The sequence below is a fragment of the Rutidosis leptorrhynchoides genome, chromosome 3 (genome assembly GCF_046630445.1).
Source record: "Rutidosis leptorrhynchoides isolate AG116_Rl617_1_P2 chromosome 3, CSIRO_AGI_Rlap_v1, whole genome shotgun sequence".
NCBI classification, from domain to species: Eukaryota; Viridiplantae; Streptophyta; class Magnoliopsida; order Asterales; family Asteraceae; genus Rutidosis; species Rutidosis leptorrhynchoides.
In genome coordinates, this window is record NC_092335.1 from 596186978 (window position 1) to 596207258 (window position 20281).

A 20281-nucleotide genomic window follows, 5' to 3' on the forward strand; every position below is an offset into this window, starting at 1 on the left:
TAAGAAGAAGGTACTGGAAGAAAAAAGATTTTAAGGAGAAAGAGGATGTCATTTTGGGGCTTTTAATGAAGAAAACGACTAGTATCCAGGTGGCTATTAGTATATAAAGGGTAATAGGTCCATTGAACATTTAAATATGGTATATTGATGAAAATAACAATAACAATAATATTAAACAAAGACACTTCATTAAAAATGAAAGTCTAGAATCAAACGATACAAAAGAAACCGTTGATGCTCAAATCTATACCAATACACGAATACTATCCCAAAACATCTAACCACAATCGAGCTTTTGTTAGAAAATAGGTATGAATAGACTGCCTAGATTCGTTCTTGAATCGTGTGTTCACTTTCTCTATAAAGTCTTTCGACCCAACGATTGCCTCGGTTGCACGAAATCTTTACGGCGATAAGACAAAAACACAATTAGTGGTTTTGGCAATGAAATCACTAATCAAATTATCTAAGAGATTGTGTATGTTTTCTGTTGGTTCGAAATTGAATGCAGAGAATGAACAAAACGTCCACATAAAACTGTTATAAAAACAGTTAGAAAATGAAAGGATGTATCCCTTCATTTTGGCGGGAAAAGCTGTTATACCGAAAAGGTATAACTATTTGCTGAAAGGGTTCGAATGCCCCTTGGACCCCGCTAGGGGGCGCAACCCGCTTGACCCCCGCAATTATGCATCACTTAGTAGCCAACTCTTACAGGTGTGTACTCCACATTCTCCGAACCCGTTGTTAAGTAAAACTTGCTAACTCTTGCATTCAAGTAAATCGCAACTAACTAAAATGCATGTTGGATGACACTAAAGTCACCAACAAATCCCCCACATTTTAGTGTAATCCTTGATTTACTAAAATAATTAAACAAACAGAACAAACTAATGCATAAATGAAAATGTTTCAGAAAATGAATTTTCACTTAGTATAATATTTACGAGAATTCGACAATCAGGGTGTTTCAGAAATTGAACCCTTCAACTCATATGAAAACTATAAAATAATATACACATCAGTTTCTTACATATCCCTAAGACAATCTTGACACTATTATAAGCCATATGTCTCAATCCTTCAGTGAACATATTGGCAGCTAAGTACAAAGCTCCGTTGAAGCGGCAAAACTTCATGCTCACAAAGGTAGTCCTTTTACATCTTATACCTGCATATGCAATTTTTCAAAAGAACTATTAAGAAGAATAACTTTAACCTAACTCAACTTGCAGGTCTAAACACATACTTTGGGATCAAAATATTTATGTGTTTCAATCTTCAGAAAGTAAGCTTACCTCATTGAATTCAGCTTCTAGCGTTGTACTAGAAGGGAATTGGGCGTCTCACTTTAGAAGATTTATGCGGACGTCAATCCCACTCCAATAGCCGAGTTGTGCACTAAGTCTGGGGCTAATGCTTTAGTGAAGTGATCCGCTAAATTTTGTTGTGATCTAACGAAACTTACGGATATCACTCCATGTGAAATCAGCTCGCGAATTGTCTAACACCTAAGTGTCAAGACTTTCCATTGTACATTTGGCTATAATCCTTAGCCAAAGTAGATTCACTGTCACAATGAATGGAAATGGGAGATATTGGCTTTAGTCACAAAGGAATTTCATGAATCAAATTCCTCAACCAATCAGCTTCCTTACCAGCTACAACTAAAGCTACAAATTCAGCTTCATGGTTGAATTTGTAATACATGTTTGCTTCTTAGAAGCCCATGATATAGCACATCCTCCAAGTAGGAATATCCAACCAGTTGTAGATGAATGATCTTCGACATTGGTTATCCAACTTGCATCCAAATATCCTTCTAAGACTGAAGGGAACCCAGTATAAGTGATACCATAATCCATAGCACCCTGTAAATACTTGAATGCTCTAACCACAACACGCCAATGAATAGCATTTGGATTACTAGTAAACCTACTCAGTTTTCCCACTATGAAAGCAATATCGGGGTATGTGCTAGTCATATCATACATCAAACATCCAATTGCTCGAGAGTATTCAAGTTGTGATACAGCTTTACTCGAATAGGGCATAACCTCCACAGTTACATCAACGGGAGTATTCAATGGAGAACATTGATCACACTTAAACTGTTTCAGAATCTTCTCAATGTAATGGGTGTGATCATGATACCTCTATCATCCCTTTTAATCCCTATGCCTAGGATTACATCCGCCACTCCCATGTCATTCATGGAGAACTTTGAAGATAAAAAAATCTTTTGTTCTATCAACTTGATCTTGTTCAGTACCAAAGATCAACATGTCATCCACGTATAAGCAAATGATTACACCTTTTCTGGATTGATCGAATTTTCTATATACACATTTATTAGATTGATTTAGTACAAAACCATTAGACAACACCACATCATCAAACTTCTGATGACACTGCTTAGGAGCTTGTTTCAGCCCGTACAATGATTTAACCAACTTGCACACCTTATGGTCTTTACCTGATATAATAAACCCTTCTGGTTGTCTCATATACACTTCCTCTTCTAAATCACTATTCAAGAATGCTGTTTTGACATCCATTTGATGGATCACTAGATCATACGTAGCAGCAAGTGGTATCAACAATCTAATCGTAGTGATACGAGCAACATGAGCATATGTGTGATGACCCGGAAATTTCCGACCAAATTTAAACTTTAATCTTTATATGGTTTCGACATGATAAGCAAAGTCTACTTAATTGAATCTCAAAAACTTTGAACTGTGTTCATGTATTCATTTACCTTTCGACTGCTCTCATTGATTCACGAACAATTAATTGTAAATAGATATGTGTGTACGTATATATAAATAATAATTCAAAATATAATTTGAAGTATTATATGTTGTTGTTATTAAAAATTAATAAAACAAAAATAGGATATTATAATAATTATTATTTAAAATATATCTATATATATAAATAAAGTATATTAAAAATAAATATTAAATGATTGTAATACTCGTTTGATGTTTCGATTGATATTAAGCAAGTTAAATTCAAACTTATATTATTTTAAAATAAACGATGATCCGAAAATGAGTTTTATAAATTATAGGCTTATCAAAAATGTATTTAAGAACTAATTGTTAAATTTTAAAACTTTTTATATTTTACTTGGGGTTGGGAGTGAATAATTAATGTAATCTTTATTTAATAGTTAATGATCGAATTTTATACCATAATGACCAAAATAAATAAATATAGCTAATTTAAAAATATGGGATTTTTCTGAACACTTTTATCCGCCACTAATTTCGCACGATACCCAGTCCGTGAAAACTGTCGGTAGATAAATGCCAAATGAATGGCTGCATTTCTATTTGATAATACTATTCATGATTGAACATTCTTATTCTTAATATATATTATTAATATATGTTATTAATATTATTCTTATATTTATTATTTTATTATATCTAATATCTATATTATATATACATATAATTACATGAGAGTCATAACCACCACTCACCACTTCTTCTACTGATTACCATCGAGGATTCAAGGCAAAGCAAAACTCAAAACCCACTTTCACCACTCCACCGTCACACCACCGTCACACCACCATCACTAAGAACCCTACAATCTCTCTCTCTCTCTCTCCTCTCTCTCCCCTAAACTTGTTCATGAAACACCATAATCAAACCATCGATCACCTTAACAAGCCATCGACTACCAAAATTTCATGTTTCCTTTCATTATTCGAACACCATGAAAACCACAACAACAAGCTACTGTACCACTGTTAACCGCCACCTCCACCACTTTCTTTTCCTCTCTCTTCATCTCTTCTTTGTAAACCCACGACTATAATCTATTTTTTGTTCCAACTTACCATTCGAAATAGCAACCCTTGCTCCTATATTGTTTCTGTTTCCGTTTAAATCGTCAAACACCATCAGGAGGACTGCTGTTATCACCTTCTTATTCAAACTCCCAACACAACTACCATCGAAAATTAATGACCTTCAACTGTATATGTCTTCTATTTGATAAACCCAGACCCATTACCTTTTAACACCACCACCGATCACCACTTCACTACCTGAATCACCATAACTGCCACCACCTGCGATGTTTCTGTTTTGAACGAAAATTAAATGTGAAAATGACGATGCTACAGTATTTGTGTCAAAACATTACGCGATTAGCGTACACAGCTACACGTTTAGCGTATTTCAATGACAAAAATACATGATCCTCGTACACATCACACGATACACATAATTTGATGTCAATTATACTGTTGTCGCTGCTACTCGTTATTTTACTATTCTGTTTCCTTTGTTCTGCTAGAACTCCGATGATGATGAGGATGATATCAACGATGTTATGATCATAATGATGTGAATATGATGATGACAGTGACGTTTGATGATTGATGATGATTATAGATGTTGGTGAACCGAAAAAACTCAAGAGTTTAACTCTGATCGTGACCGCTTGTAATCGACTTTTGGGCTAACCTAGTTGTTGGGCTTGATTTACGTGTTTGGCCGTGATCCACTTTAATTGTTGTTGGTCTGAGACAATTTAGAACGGGATATATATATAAATTAGGTTACGGTTAAATACAGAAAGAAACAGCACAGAAGAGTGGTTTAATGGGTATGCGGGTTAGCGGGAGGTCTCAGGTTCGATCCCCGTCTTGGGCAAATTCTTTTTAGAGGAAGCTTTTAAGGGTATACACAATTATCTTATTTTTATTATTAATATTATTAATTATTATGATTATTACTATTATTGTTATGAATATAATTATTATTGTTATTGATTATTATTGTTATCATTAGTATTATTATTAATAAATATTAGTATTATTATTATTATTATCAAGTATTATGAATATCAATTATTATTAAAAAAAATATCAATTAGAAGTATAAACATTATTATTACTATTGTTATGATAGTTAGTATTATCATGATTTTTAATATTATCATTATCATTAAAATAAGTATTATGATTATAATTAATATTATTATCATAAATATTATTATTGTAATAATTATGATTAATAATATTAATAATAAGATTTTTATTACTATATTTGTATAAGTATTATTATTAGTACTATCAATTAGATTATTATTGGTAATAACATTATGATCATTATCACTGATATTAAAATTTATATTATTATAGTTATTATCTGTATGATTATAGTGACCATTATTACTAAAAGTAACATTTTTATTAATAATAGTATTAGAATTATCATTTAACATTAATATTGGTATTATCATTAATATGACTATTAAAACTTCTAATAAAATCATCATTATTATAAAGATCACAAATTTAATTAAAAGTATTATTTTTATGAAAACTGACATTCTATCTTATCATTATTATCATTACTTTTATTATCACTAAATTACTTTTATTATTATTATCAAAACTATTTTTTTTTAAATAAATAAATATTCTATGCATAAAATATACTTATTACATATATTATAATTATATTAATATTTTACAAAACTATATATATAAAATCTATTAATATTATTTATATAAATACTTACATATAACAACCTATTGATTTTTATATATAACACTAAACAATTATATATATAAATATATAAATATGGATATATTAATATAACTATATAAATATTAATCATTATGAATATATACACAAATTAAACATTCATAATATATAAAGATATAATAAAATTATAAATATATTGTTCGATTACAACTAAGTATATTAATAAATATACAAATGTTATAGGTTCGTGAATCCGATGCCAACCCTACATTTGTTCAATGTCGTCATATGTATTTTTACTATAGAATACAATATTGTGAGTTTCATTTGCTCCCTTTTTAAATGCTTTTGCAATATATATTTTTGGGCTGAGAATACATGCACTGCTTTTATAAATGTTTGACAAAATAGACATAAGTACTTGAAACTACATTCTATGGTTAGATTACTATAATGAATATCGCCCCTTCAAGTCTGGTAACCTAAGAATTAGGGAAATGGCCCATAATTGACGCGAATCCTAAAGGTAGATCTATCGGGCCCAACGAGCCCCATCCAGTGTATGGATGCTTTAGTACTTCGAGGTATTATTTAGTATATTAGCTGGGCACTGTATACTGGGGGGTATTCTATATGCATCTTGTTAAGGTCGGTTACCAGGTGTTCAATCCATATGAATGATTTTTATCTCTATGCAGTTTGCGAAATGCCTGATACGAGATTATGTTTATGAAAGATGGAATTTAAATCTTGTGGTCTATTAAAAATATGAAATTGATGGATTATGATAAACTAATGAACTCACCAACCTTTTGGTTGACACTTTAAAGAATGTTTATTCTCAGGTATGAAAGAAATCTTCCGCTGTGCATTTGCTCATTTTAGAGATATTACTTGGAGTCGTTCATGGCATATTCAAAAGACGTTGCATTCAAGTCATTGAGTTCATCAAGATTATTATTTAGTCAATTATAGTTGGATATATTATGAAATGGTATGCATGTCGTCAATTTTTTAAAGAAATGAAAGTTTGTCTATTAAAAATGAATGTAATGTTTGTAAAATGTATCATATAGAGGTCAAGTACCTCGCGATGAAATCAATTGTAATATATTCGTCCAGATGGATTAGGACGGGTCCTTTCAATATGTATCGAAATAATCAATGCCCTCCTTTTGTTTAAAGCCTTGGATAACCAATCTAGCTTTAAACTTGTCAATTGTGCCATCGACTTTCATCTTCTTCTTGAAGATCCATTTGTTTCCCAAAGGTTTGCATCCCGGTGGTAAATCTGTTAATACCCAAGTATTATTCTCCAAAATAAAACTAATATCGTCTTGAACTGCTTCTTTTCAAAATGCAACATCACAAGATTTCATAGCCTCATCAAAGGTTCTAGGATCATCATCTATACAATAACAGTATGAAAATTGTGATTTAGCACAATCTCTCGATCCTTCAACTAAGTAAAGCTGAAAATCATAATCATATGACTTGGGTGTCCTAGTTCTAGTGCCCCTACGAGGTTCGAGTGACTCACTTGGAATTTCTTCCAAGTTAACTCGTTGTGTAGTCTCATTTGAATGAGAAATCACATCCCTTGGTATAGGTATTGATGTAAAATGAGATTCATCAAATATTGCATCTCTTTACTCTATAACGGTGTTAATCAAAATAGAATCATTAGGTTCTATCACATAAAATGGATAGGCTTTGGAATGCTCAACATATCCAATAAAGATGCAATCAATACCTCTTTCACCCAAAGTTTTCTTTTTAGGTTCGGTTAGTCTTACAATTGCCCGACAACCCTAAACTCGCAAATAATGCAAGTTTGGTTGTTTCTTGTACCAAAGTTCGTAAGGAGTCGTAGTTCCTCTTTTATTAGGAACTCTATTCAAAATGTGACAAGCTTTTAACATGGCTTCTCTCCAAAATCCGTCACTCAAATTCGAGTATGTCATCATGGAATTAACTATTTCCTTGAGAGACCTATTTCTCCTCTCCGCTACACCATTTTTTGTGGTGTATACAGAATTGTAGTTTGATGAATAATCCCTACATATTGGATATACATCGGATCATAATACTCACCACCTTTATCGGTGTCACGACCCGAAAAATTTCGACTTATTTTAAACCAATTCTCTTCATGATTTAATGTTTTCGACAAGATAAGCAAAGTCTGTTAAGCTGATTCTCAAAAAAAAATTGAACTATTTTCATGAATTCAATTACCCTTCGACTAGTTCCGACGATTCACGAACAATTACTTGTAAATAGATATGTATATATTTAAATATATATATATATATATATATATATATATATATATATATATATATATATATATATATATATATATATATATAGTTATAATAATTTGAAATATAAATTGAAATATTATATGATGTAATTGTTAGAATTAAGATTGTAAAATAAAATAATATATAATTATTATTATTTAAAACATATCTATATATAAATGATGTATATTGAATGTGTATATATATATATATATATATATATATATAGTTTCAAATTTATTTAGTAAATGACGGTAACACTCATTTAAGAATCATACCGACATAGAAGAAATTGAAAACCAAATGATTGATTAATGAACTTGAATTTTGAAAGGAAATAAAGACCTAACTAATTCGTATTTGAATTCTGAAAAATAGAGAAAACTGAATTGGATATCAAAAACTCTGACCTAAGGCCTCTATTTATAATATTTTAGGACGGTTACCCAAGCCGGCGGCTTCAGTGTGAAGCCGGCGGCTTCCCTGAGTCGGTGACTTTCTCTTCAAGCAAAACGTGATCCTTAAGCCAAAAACGCGTAACTGTCTTACTTAAGACGGCGGCTTTTTACCAAGCCGGCTGCTTTATTTATCCGGCAAATCTTTTTGATTTGGTTTCCTTATTTATTTGAACTTGATCAGCAAGTCGAGAACCCGTGTCTTCAATGTCGGCGGCTTCATTGTGAAGCCGGCGGCTTTACTTCACTTTTTCTTTGGCTCCAAGTTTAACATATTTTACGAACAAAACTGGAACAATCTGGAAGTCTATGGAGAAACCGGCGGCTTTGTAGCCCTTAGGCCGGCGGCTTCATCTCACATTCTTCATTTTTCACTGTTTTTGCTCCTGTTTCGTACATAACTTAAACAAAATATCAAAAATACCTATTTTCACTTTTTACCCATTTTAGTGTGTTTTGGTATTAAAATGGCTCTAAAATAACAAGATAACTCCTCAAAATGTTATGAAAATATTGTATAATTTAGGAGTTATCAACGTGAAAAGTTGAAAACGGCACGTGACAGACAGAAAATGTATGCTGATCCACGTAGACGAACATTAAACTTTGAGGTGGGTGATCGTGTTTACTTGAAAGTTTCACCGTGGAGGGGAGTTATCAGGTTTGGTAAGCGAGGTAAGTTAGCTCCGAGGTACATTGGGCCGTTCAAAATTATTCAAAGGGTTAACGACTAGACTGTTGTGTTAGAACTTCCAGCAGAGTTAGCAGGGATACACAACACTTTCAAGGTATGTTATCTTAGAAAGTGTAAGGTTGATGATGAAACACAACTAGTTCTGTTAAGAGATTTGAGGGTTGACTTAAATCAAAAGTTAGTTGAAGAACCGGTGAGAATTGTCGATAGAAAGGTGATAAAGTTAAGAAAGAATGAGATCCATATGGTGCTTGTTGAGTGGAAGCATAGCTTAGGATCGAACTTTACGTGGGAGAATGAAGAGCTTATGAAGGCTCGTTATCCACATCTGTTTAACCTTGACCAGATTCTGAGGACGGAATCTTCTTAAGGGAGGTGGATTTATAACATCCTCAGATCGGGCCTAGATGTAAGATAACCTTTTTGCCCTTAGGCATAATTGTGTGGCTAATTATGTTTTTATTTTAATTAAATATTTAGTGTTATTTTATTATTTGGTTAAGACCAGTTTGTGACAATGGTCACGGAAGGTTCATTTATTTAATTTGGACTCCGTTAGGGCTGTCAAATTAAGTACGAAAGTTATCAGATAACTGGTAAATACCCTTGTGTGATGGGGTATGGTGTTTGACTCACATATATAAGCTTGTTACAGCATATATTTCTCATTTTCTTGAATGTTCCACACACACAGAGTACATAATTTCTCCTACTTGAAAAACCTAATTCTCAATCTTGTTTTTGGAGTAAAAATTGTGTTGTTAAGATTGTTACTACTGTTTTCGTGATCATTTCAATGTAACAATACACAAATTTCAGTCTCAAATTAATGGATTTGTATGGTTTTAAGTTAGGTTTTGTCAAAGTGGGTTTTTACTACAAAATATCGTACCGTGAGTTTCATATGCTCCCTTTTTACTTACTTTTGAAATATATATTTTTGGGACTGAGAATACATGAAATGCTTTTATAAATGTTTGACACGATAGACACAAGCAAAATATTCCTCTAATGAATTATTATACAGACGAGTTGTTCTGTGGATTATTATATCGAATATCGCCCCTGTTTATTTAGCTTGGTAACCTAAGAATTAGTTGGACATTATAATTGCCTCTAATTGATGCGAATCCTAAAGGTAGATCTACAGGCATTGACCAGCCCCAGTCAGAGAATTTGAACTGCTTTAGTACTTCGAAGTTTATATATATACAGACGATACTTGTATATTACAGACTGAAAGTTCTGTTTATTTTGGGGATATTCATGATGCGCTTTATATGTTAAGGTCGGTTACCAAGCAAAGTTATATATAGAGAGAATGATTTTATACACAGGTTATGTGTATGTTATTTTGTACATAAAATATGTGTACGGTTATTAAAAATCGCGAGGCATCCTACGGGGGAGAAAAGGATACGAACTGTGACGACCCGAAAATATCCGACCATATTTAAACTTGATCTTTATATGTTTTTGACACGATAAGCAAAGTCTGTAATGTTGAGTCTAAAAAAAAATTGGAATTTTATTCATGTATACAATTACCCTTCGACTGCTATTGACGATTCACGAACCACTATTTGTAAATAGATACATATATATTTAAATATATAAATTTTAAATATAAATTGAAATATTATATGACGTAATTGTTAGAATTAATAATGTAAAATAAAATAATATATAATAACTATTATTTAAAATATATCTATATATGTAAATGAAGTATATTGAATATATATATATATATATATATATATATATATATATATATATATATATATATATATATATATATATATATATGGTTTCGAATTCATTTAGTAAACGATTGTAGCACTCGTTTATCATTCGAGGGTTATTTAAACAAGTTAATTCAAACTTATATGATTTTAAAAATAAGCGGTGATCCAGAAAGGAGTGATATAAATTATAGGCTTATTAGAAATGTATTTAGGATATAATTATTAAATTTTAACACTTTTTATATTTTACCCAGAATCGAGCGGGACAGTGGATGTAATTTTTTTTAATAAATTAATGATCAAATTTTATACCATTATAACTGAAATAAATAAAGGAATTTAATTTAAAAATTTGGATTTTTTCTAAAAGACTTTTATCCGCCACAAATTATCAACGGGATACGAAATAGTAGTCCGTGAAAACTGTCGGTAAGATATTTAATTAGATGCACGTTTATTATTATTAATATTATTATATTATAAATTTATATTCGATTGAATCCATTAATTAATTGAAAAGAAAAGTAATTTGTTTGACACTGTACCTAATTGATTCAGTATGATTTAATTAAAGTTTACTGTTTGTTTTGGTTCTTTTCTCAAACGAATCTTATCATATTATATAGAGAATGATATAGATAATATATAAATAATATCACTATTTTTCTTCTTCTTATATATATACACACTTACATAAACTAACATCACCCTAGGTCGATCACCTAATCACCACTTTATCAACTCTTCTACTTGGTTCCTTGTATGCTTTTATCATCTAAGATGAAACCCACAAACCATCATCGAGCTTCGACAATCCTCATCAACAAACCACCAAACTATCCACCATCACCAAACCCACACGATCACTATCTCTTCTGTTTTCAGCTTAATGCAAAACCATAACACCCTTAGATCGATCACCTTGCAAGACCACTTCCACCTTGCACCAAGTTACCGGCGACTAACACTATCAACCGGACGACCACCATATTTACCACCACCAAGAACAACCACTACTAACATGCATTCTCTCCCTCACCTCTCTCTCTGTCTCTCATCCTCTATCTCTCACTTATGTACACGGTTTCTATTATCTTCGTGAACCCAAGATCGTCACCAATCCAAACCTCTTATCAAACCCATTATCAAATCACCTAACTAAAAATCACGATTAGTGTTACACCACTACTACATACCATCTATTTATATCATTAATTACATTTCTTTTGAAATCTATAATGAAAATCACCATCACCATGATTTTCGATTTTGTTTCTATTCTATCCAAGAAGACCCACAACCATTAAAACCACCTTACAAACCACCAACGATCACTATTAATTGTTTTTGCTGCTCGATTGTTCCTGTTTATATCCTAACCGTAAAACCACCATTACGTTCTACTGGTTTTCTGTTTAGGAACGATGAGGAGATGAAGAGTGAAGGAGAAGGTGAATAAGGATTTACTCGATTATCACTTACCTGTTCGAATAAACATGATGATATTACTGTAGCTGCTTATATTTCTGTTTCATGGAGAACTATTCGATTACCATCATAAATCCACCAATCATTTATAACTTGCTATTGTTATTCATCTTTTCTTTTTTCCTTTATTGGCCGACAGACAAACCCCACTTGTGATTAAATATCACGACAGCTAAAATTCGGAAAATCCTTCAATTGTTCCGAGTATTTAATTGTATTTTTGGGCCTACTAGTGGACTGTTTCCTTGGATTTGGGCCTCTAACAAAAACCCACTTGTAAATGGATCGACTACTGCTAATTATATTATGTTTCTGTATCATTCGATTGATGATACAATTGGCGATCGTGATGATTAGATGATGTTGAATGATCATGATAATGGAAGACGATATGATTTTATGATAATGATGATGAATGACATGATTATGATGATGGGAAAAAGGAGAAAGATTACAGTAATCTTGTTTTAGAGAAAATTGCAATAATCGAGTTTAAGAGTTTTAAGGATATAGTTGTGTTATAAATCAGGAATTACATAACATCTTAGTTGGTTGGGTGTGTGCCTGTTAAGCGAGAGGTTGCGGGTTCGAGCCCGGGCAGGGGCGTTTAATTTTTTTTTTTTAAAAGCTTGGTTCATTAAGGTAGCACTTCTATTATTTTGTTTATTATTATTGTTATTATTATTATTGTTATTGTTATTATTATTAGTATTGTTGTTGTTATTGTTATTATTATTAGTATTATAACTATTATTATTATTACTAATACAAGTATTAAGTATAATTTTTTATTATTATTATTATTATTATTATTATTATTATTATTATTATTATTATTATTATTATTATTATTATTATTATTATTATTATTAAGGTTACAATTAAAATTTTAATATTATTATTATCATAAGCATTAGTAAGTATTATTATTATTAATATTATTATTAGTATGATCATAAAAATTATCATTTTAAGTATTATCATTCTTACTATCATTATTAACATTATTATTATTATTATTATTATTATTATTATTATTATTATTATTATTATTATTATTATTATTATTATTATTATTATTATTATTATTATTATTATTATTTTTATCATTATTATTATTATTATTATTATTATTATTATTATTATTATTTTCATTATTAGTATTATTTTTATATAACAAATTATTGATTTACAATATAATGCTATATATATATATATATATATATATATATATATATATATATATATATATATATATATGTATAAATATTAATATGCAAAGTAAATATATATAAACTTTAAAATAACAAATATATTACTAAATTAAATAAATAATATATATTGATAGTGCTCCAAATGAACATATATTTAGTCACAATATCATCCCAATATGTAAAGTTTTTAGTTGTAATTGTTCTAAATTCCAAGTAATATTCGTTTAAATAAATAAGTGCGAAGACTGAAGACGTAAATGAAGATTTGAAGACGCAAATGACCAAAAAGCTCAAATGTACAAGATACAATCCAAGTCGTTCAATTTATTGATGAGAAACGTCTAAAAATAACAAGAGTTCAAGTCGCGGAACGCAAAGTACAAGATATCTAAGCACACAAAAAGACATTCGAAAATTCAGAACCGAGACATAAACCGGGCGTAAACGAGCGAGACACCGGAGCTAAAATTACGAGTCAACTATGCACAAGAATATAATATAATTATATAAAATTATATATATTATATTATATATTATTAAAATCGAGCAGCCCACGTTTTGAAAAGCAAAAATATCTGTCCCAGCTGGCCATGCGATCGCATAGCCTGGAAGCACAAATCTCATGCAATCGCATGAGCCCAGAATCCTGGCCAGGTCCTATAAATTGCAATGTTTTCAGCCAAATTTTACACACTCTTTTCATTCCTTCTTCTATAAACATAAATATATATTTATATTATAATTTTAATTTAATTTAATTTTAATAATAAAGTTATGGTTTAGTTGGGTTATTGTAAGAAATGTTTTACGGGTTTTAAGTCAAAACTCTGTCCGGGTAACGTTACGTGATAAATAATCACTGTAAGCTATGTTCTTCCTTTTTAAATTAATGTATCGTAACTAAGTTATTATTATGCTTATTTGAGCCGAAGTAATTATGATGTTGTGCTAAATATTAAGATGGGGTTATTGGATTTTGTACCATAATTCGGGTTTGGACAAAAGACCGACACTTGTGAACATTGGACTATTGACTATTAATAGGTAGGGGGCATTGTCTAATTGAATGACAACTCATTGGAACCTGGCGAACCTATCTTCAAATTAGTTAATCTAATCATTATTAAATTGATTACGAATGTCCTATTTAGTGACGTTTATGCGACATCGTTTACAATCATTTAATTAATCAATTGGATTGGGTAATTGATTATTCATTTTGGCCAAGTGGATAAATTAATATATCATGGACTAATTAAAACAGGGGTGGATTACATACAAGGGTAATTGGTGTAATTGTTAACAAAGTATTAAAACCTTGGATTACACGCAGTCGATAACCTGGTGTAATTATTAACAAAGTATTAAAACCTTGTTACAGTTTAAATCCCTAATTAGTTGGAATATTTAACTTCGGGAATAAGGTTAATTTGACAAGCATTTTATAATTATGACCGATGGACTATTATGGACAAAAACCAAATAGGTATCAAATAATCCAGGACAAAGGATAATTAACCCAGGGTAATAAATTAAAATTAAAACGTCAAACATCATGATTACGAAAGTTTAAATAAGCATAATACTTTTATTTCATATTTCATCGTACTTTTATTTACTGTCATTTTAATTACTGCAATTTACTTTATCGCAATTTAAATTTTGTCATTTATATTATCGTCATTTATCTTTACGCTTTATTTAAAATCGACAAACCGGTCATTAAACGGTAAAAACCCCCTTTTATATATTATTATTACTATATATAATTATATATATTTTATATAAATATAGTTGTTAAAAATATAGTACGTAATCGCTAGCTCTCTGTGGAACGAACCGGACTTACTAAAAACTACACTACTCTACGATTAGGTACACTGCCTATAGTGTTGTAGTAAAGTTTAGGTATATCCCATCTGTAAATAAATTAAATTAAAACTTGTGTAATTTGTATCGTATTTCGTAATAAAAATAATACTATTTCGTACTCCACCTCGCACACATCAAGTTTTTAGCGCCGCTGCCGGGGACTCGGTGAAAAACGCTTTATTATAACTATATTTTTGTAAAAATATATTACTACGTATTTATTATTTTGTAAAAAAAATTTGTATTAATCTTAAGTTATTAAAAAAAATTCTAAAAAAATATATATATTTCTAAGAGTTTATATATAAAATTAACAAGTACTTTTATTTTTAGATTATTTTAAAATTATATAAATATTTTGTAATATTTTGAAAAAAAAAATCAAATAATTATATAAATTAAAAATTGGGCCGAACAGAAGCCGAAGCCCAATTGTTTCCTGGACTACTCATCCATGCGATCGCATGGGCATAACCATTAAAGGTCATGCGAACGCATGACTTGACTTGACAGATCTGAATCATTCATCTGACAGTTTAGGGTTTATATAATAATTATAATTAATTAATTTAATTAGGGTTTATTAGTTTAATATTTAGTTTTTAGTTTTAATATATAATTTGTTATTTTAAGTTTAAATATTATTATTAAATATATAGATTAATACTTTTATATAATATAAAAATAATATTTTTATAAAATTTGTATTTTTATCATTTTATTTTATATTTTGTATCTTTTTATCGTTTATTCGTAGTCTTTAATATTTGTCGTTCGTAATATTAATTTCGTAGTTATAGATTTGCCGTAGATTTTTAGCTTTTAAGACTTTGCTGTAAAATCCCTTAATTGCTTTTTCTTTAGATTAAGATTTAGGAGCTTTAGTAAAATCCCTTAAGTCGCCGTAGGTGTTTGAAACCCTGGATTTCCTGGAGAGTCCGATCGCCCTTGATTCTTTGCACTCTTACTTCCTCCACCCATTCTTGCTGACAATAAAGAAAAACCTGAAAGTGACCAATTAGTTAAACAAAAAAGTTTTATGGAAAAAAGGTACGAAATCATATACAACATAAATTCCAATCTTCTTTGTTTCATATAACCGGTCCCACGGATGGCACCAAATGATCAAGTATATTTTCACGGGGTCTAGGTGAATCTACACTTGAGTGCATAAAAGGGGTTTAAGGACTAACAATATTCGAACCTCCGACGATTGGTCGTGGATAACCCACATCGGTATCGTTTTGATTCCGACGGGGTGGCCGATTTGAGAGTCCACCAACAACCTAGCATACGAGGTTGAGTGGCCCAAAGACATGAAGGGTTTATAGTTCAATACATACCTGAAAGTCTTTAGAGATCGTAAGAAGCTTTGTTCGTATGATAGAGATTTGTATGATGTAGTTTACGTATGAGTAAACAAGTGAACGTATATGTTTTTAGGGTTTATGAGCTATATATTTATAGGCTCACGAATTAGGGTTTCGGTAGAATCTTTTCCCTAATTAAATGCAATCTCATCCTTAACTAACTTTCGTTATTTAATGAAGAGAATCCGACTTGATTATACCGTACACTCTTCTAGAATGTACCGGACCCCTGTGCAAGTATACGAAACTCGCACCAGATGGTATAGGCGCATAGCGTGCGGCTATACCCGTAACGTATGCCTTTGTGTGTGATTAAATACTTTGGATGCGCATCCGCAAAACCTTGCGGATATGCGTATCATTAAGTCCCCCCAGTTCAATGTTATATACAATGAAATATAGTGTATGACGTCGAACTAGCAAGTAAAGAAAAATGGATACACAATGACTCTTAACAATTCCTTTAAATCAGATAAGCATACTTAATAGTGCCAATACGATTCCTAGTCGGATTTCAAATGTAACCGGACAGTTTGTAAGGTTATTTAAATAAATTTACGTAACCAGATACTGTATTAGCATTAAATGCAATGTATGCGTGCAGTCACCAACATGTCTTTTTGGCTGCAATTCCTGCACCCGAGATGACAACTGTCACTGTTTACCAAAAAGGTAATGATTGTAATTATGCAACTGCCTGTTGATGATAACGTGCACTGGACCTCTTAACAAGGTAATTAACTTGAGATTGATACACGTGTACGGCTGTCATTATACCCGCGTCACCTTTTAACTCTCAAATTTTCTCTATAAATAGCCTTTTGGCTTTTTCGCATCCCACAATCTTTTTCCTTTTCAAGACAATCTTTCCTATTCAACTTCTCCGCCAATACTCAAAAAAGGTATATCTTATACTTTTATGCTTTTGCATAATGTAACCCTAGCCATAAATTTTTCTAACTCGTTGTTTTGACTATTGTCGCTGCAGATGAAGTTGGAATCGTACACGCCAAACCCAACCGTCGACTTTGGTAACCCGTCAAGTTCACTAACCAGCTGGTCAGATTCGCTACCGTCATTGTACCATATGCCTAGTTCAAGAGGGTTGTGTAACCAAAAAAGGTTACCCGACGAAGGTATGAATTTCATCCGACGACCGTTCAGTTTACTTGTGACGTTATAATATTTATACACCATGTTTATTGCTTTTGTAGGTCCAACCAGTTCAGCTCATCCATCAAAGCGTGTGTGCCCCAACCCGGAAGATTTTTCTCAACTAATTCCGAATATCGATGAACTTCTGAAGGTTTCTCTACCAGCATTTGCCCAACAGTTTTCTTTCCTACAATAGTGTGCCCCTAGTCATTGATTCAGAAGCTTTCTTCACTTTCTCCCACCGAGGAACTATATATGGACACGCAAACAACATTGTTCAATTTTGTAAAAGATCTCAACCGCTTGCAGCTTAAATCTACTCCACTTGCACATCCACCTCAGCCATCACCAACAAAGACTACACTACAACAGGAAAATTCCAAACTCACTGCTTAACTTGCGGTTGCTGTAACCGTGCACAAGCAAGTAGAGGAGCGAATTAATGTGATGATGTTCAAGAGGCATCAGGAGGAAGATCAGCACATGGTTGAGAAGGCATTCATGGAGTCTGAGATTGCGGCTCTTTCTGCAAAGCTTAAAGAGGCAGAGAGCCATGTCGTGTTTTTGAACGAGAGCTTTAGCGACTGGATTTCAGCACAGGAGTCCTGGGGTGCAAAACACGGTGTTATAAAAGCGCAATACGACATTCTCTGTGACGATAGCTCCAAATCCATATGGACGAACACGTCATTCATTAATTTCATTGCGAGGTATTTGACCTCTATATGATACGTTTTGTAAACATTGCATTCTTTTCAAAAGGTTTCTAAGGTTTTCAACGTTTGATGATTTCTACATATAGACAATCACCATAAATAATAGTTTACCATAATACATCCGTTGACAATGAAGTCAAAATAAGATACACGGTGATGATTTTGTGAATGCAAAGTTTTCTTGAATAAAGCATGTATGACTCCATGCACATAGCTTGTATCACATATAAGCAAACAGCGGAAGACTTCTAGAAACCTGAGAATAAACATGCTTAAAAGTGTCAACACAAAGGTTGGTGAGTTCATAGTTTTAATGTTGCGCATAATCTGTATATAAAGGTGGATCACAAGATTTCAGTTGTTCAATCCAGAAACGTTTATCAAAATATTCTACGAAATTGAGCACCCTGGTAACTAAACTTAACGTATATATAATTTGTACCCTTTGTATAATCATCTTAATAATATACGCAAACCAACGTGTACGCTTTTCAGATAGCATACGTCCGTTAAAAGGCTAGTGCTCTAGCTCGGACGGGGATATCAAGCCCTATGGATCCATATACTACTACTCGCGCCCACCAGTTCTTATAACTAGCAGTTACTAGTTACCAAAGCTAAGGGATTTTCGGTTCAAACTCAGTGTAGAATTTAGTATGTACTTGTATCCATTGCGTTTAAAATAAAGTGCATGTATTCTCAGCCCAAAAATATAGATTGTAAAAGCAATTAAAAAGGGAGCAAATGAAACTCACGCATATAAATATTGTAAAACAGTTAATAAAGCATTTGCATGTATTCTCAGCCCAAAAACGTAAATTGTAAAAGGGAGCAAATGAAACTCACCTTAGCAGCATATAAAGTCGTTCACCAAAATGTGATCGAAACTCGGATTACCAAATAACCGTAGATCTCAACCTAGAGAACATATGTTGGTCAATAAATGTCTATCAAGCTAGGTCAGGTCATAGTGTATCACAATCCTAATGCTCGAGATCGACATACAAAAGTTATCCAAAGTCGTTTCAAAAAGTCAATTTTGACAGTTGTTTAACAAAACGAGACGTACCTTATATAAGGATTCATTTACTCGGTTGGTAATATTCAAAAATGCAATTTATCAATCTCGTAAACAAGTTGTTTAAATCTTAATTGCAGATTCAAAAGCAATTTCAATTAACGTCAATCATAATTCAGTTGATCATATCTTTTAACCCGTTCATCGAATTTATTCGATATCTAAATGAAAAGTTATTAATTTTTCGCCAGCTTTCCGAAAACATGTATATCATATACCTTTTACCAGTAATATATGTATTTAATTCGTGATTCATTATAAACTGTTTAACGACGAAATTTAGTATACAAGTATGTATAAATATATATTCGAGCACTAGACATGGATACACTATTAATATATAATAGATAAGATATAAATGCTTACTTATCAATATTGTGATTTAATATTGTAGGAAGGTACGTAGACGTAACGGAGATGATAAACACTAGATTTGATTCACAAATATACCCCCGAACATTACCCATAACCTCCTTGGCAATAACCCATAATTTCCTTAGCTTTATCCCGCTCATAAAACTTGTTTTGAATTTATTCGAGCAAAACCTCGTCGTAGTATTTTATGTGTAATACTAATAATAAGAATAATATTAATAATAATAAGATTTAATATTCTTAATATTCTTAATAATAATAATAATAATAATAATAATAATAATAATAATAATA

The 20281-nt window shown here is 31.3% G+C and overlaps 1 protein-coding gene across 1 annotated transcript; it reads right to left on the bottom strand.

Annotated features, from left to right (window-relative positions):
* Nucleotides 1-1673: 1673 nt before the first annotated feature.
* On the bottom strand, nt 1674-2558 carry LOC139902184 (secreted RxLR effector protein 161-like). Its single transcript, XM_071884836.1, has 2 exons — nt 2370-2558; nt 1674-2111 (listed from the first exon to the last, which is right to left on the bottom strand). The coding sequence occupies exons 1-2, from the start codon at nt 2556-2558 to the stop codon at nt 1674-1676; spliced, it is 627 nt and encodes a 208-aa protein (XP_071740937.1).
* Between the last annotated feature and the right edge of the window lie 17723 nt (nt 2559-20281).

What these genes read in the sequence shown, in the direction of transcription:
- LOC139902184 (XM_071884836.1), bottom strand. Translation starts at nt 2,558, where the DNA reads ATGGATGTCAAAACAGCATTCTTGAATAGTGATTTAGAAGAGGAAGTG. An exon ending in TGGTGTTGTCTAATGGTTTT is followed by an intron (nt 2,112 to 2,369) that starts GTACTAAATCAA and finishes ATTCTGAAACAG; the next exon opens with TTTAAGTGTGATCAATGTTC.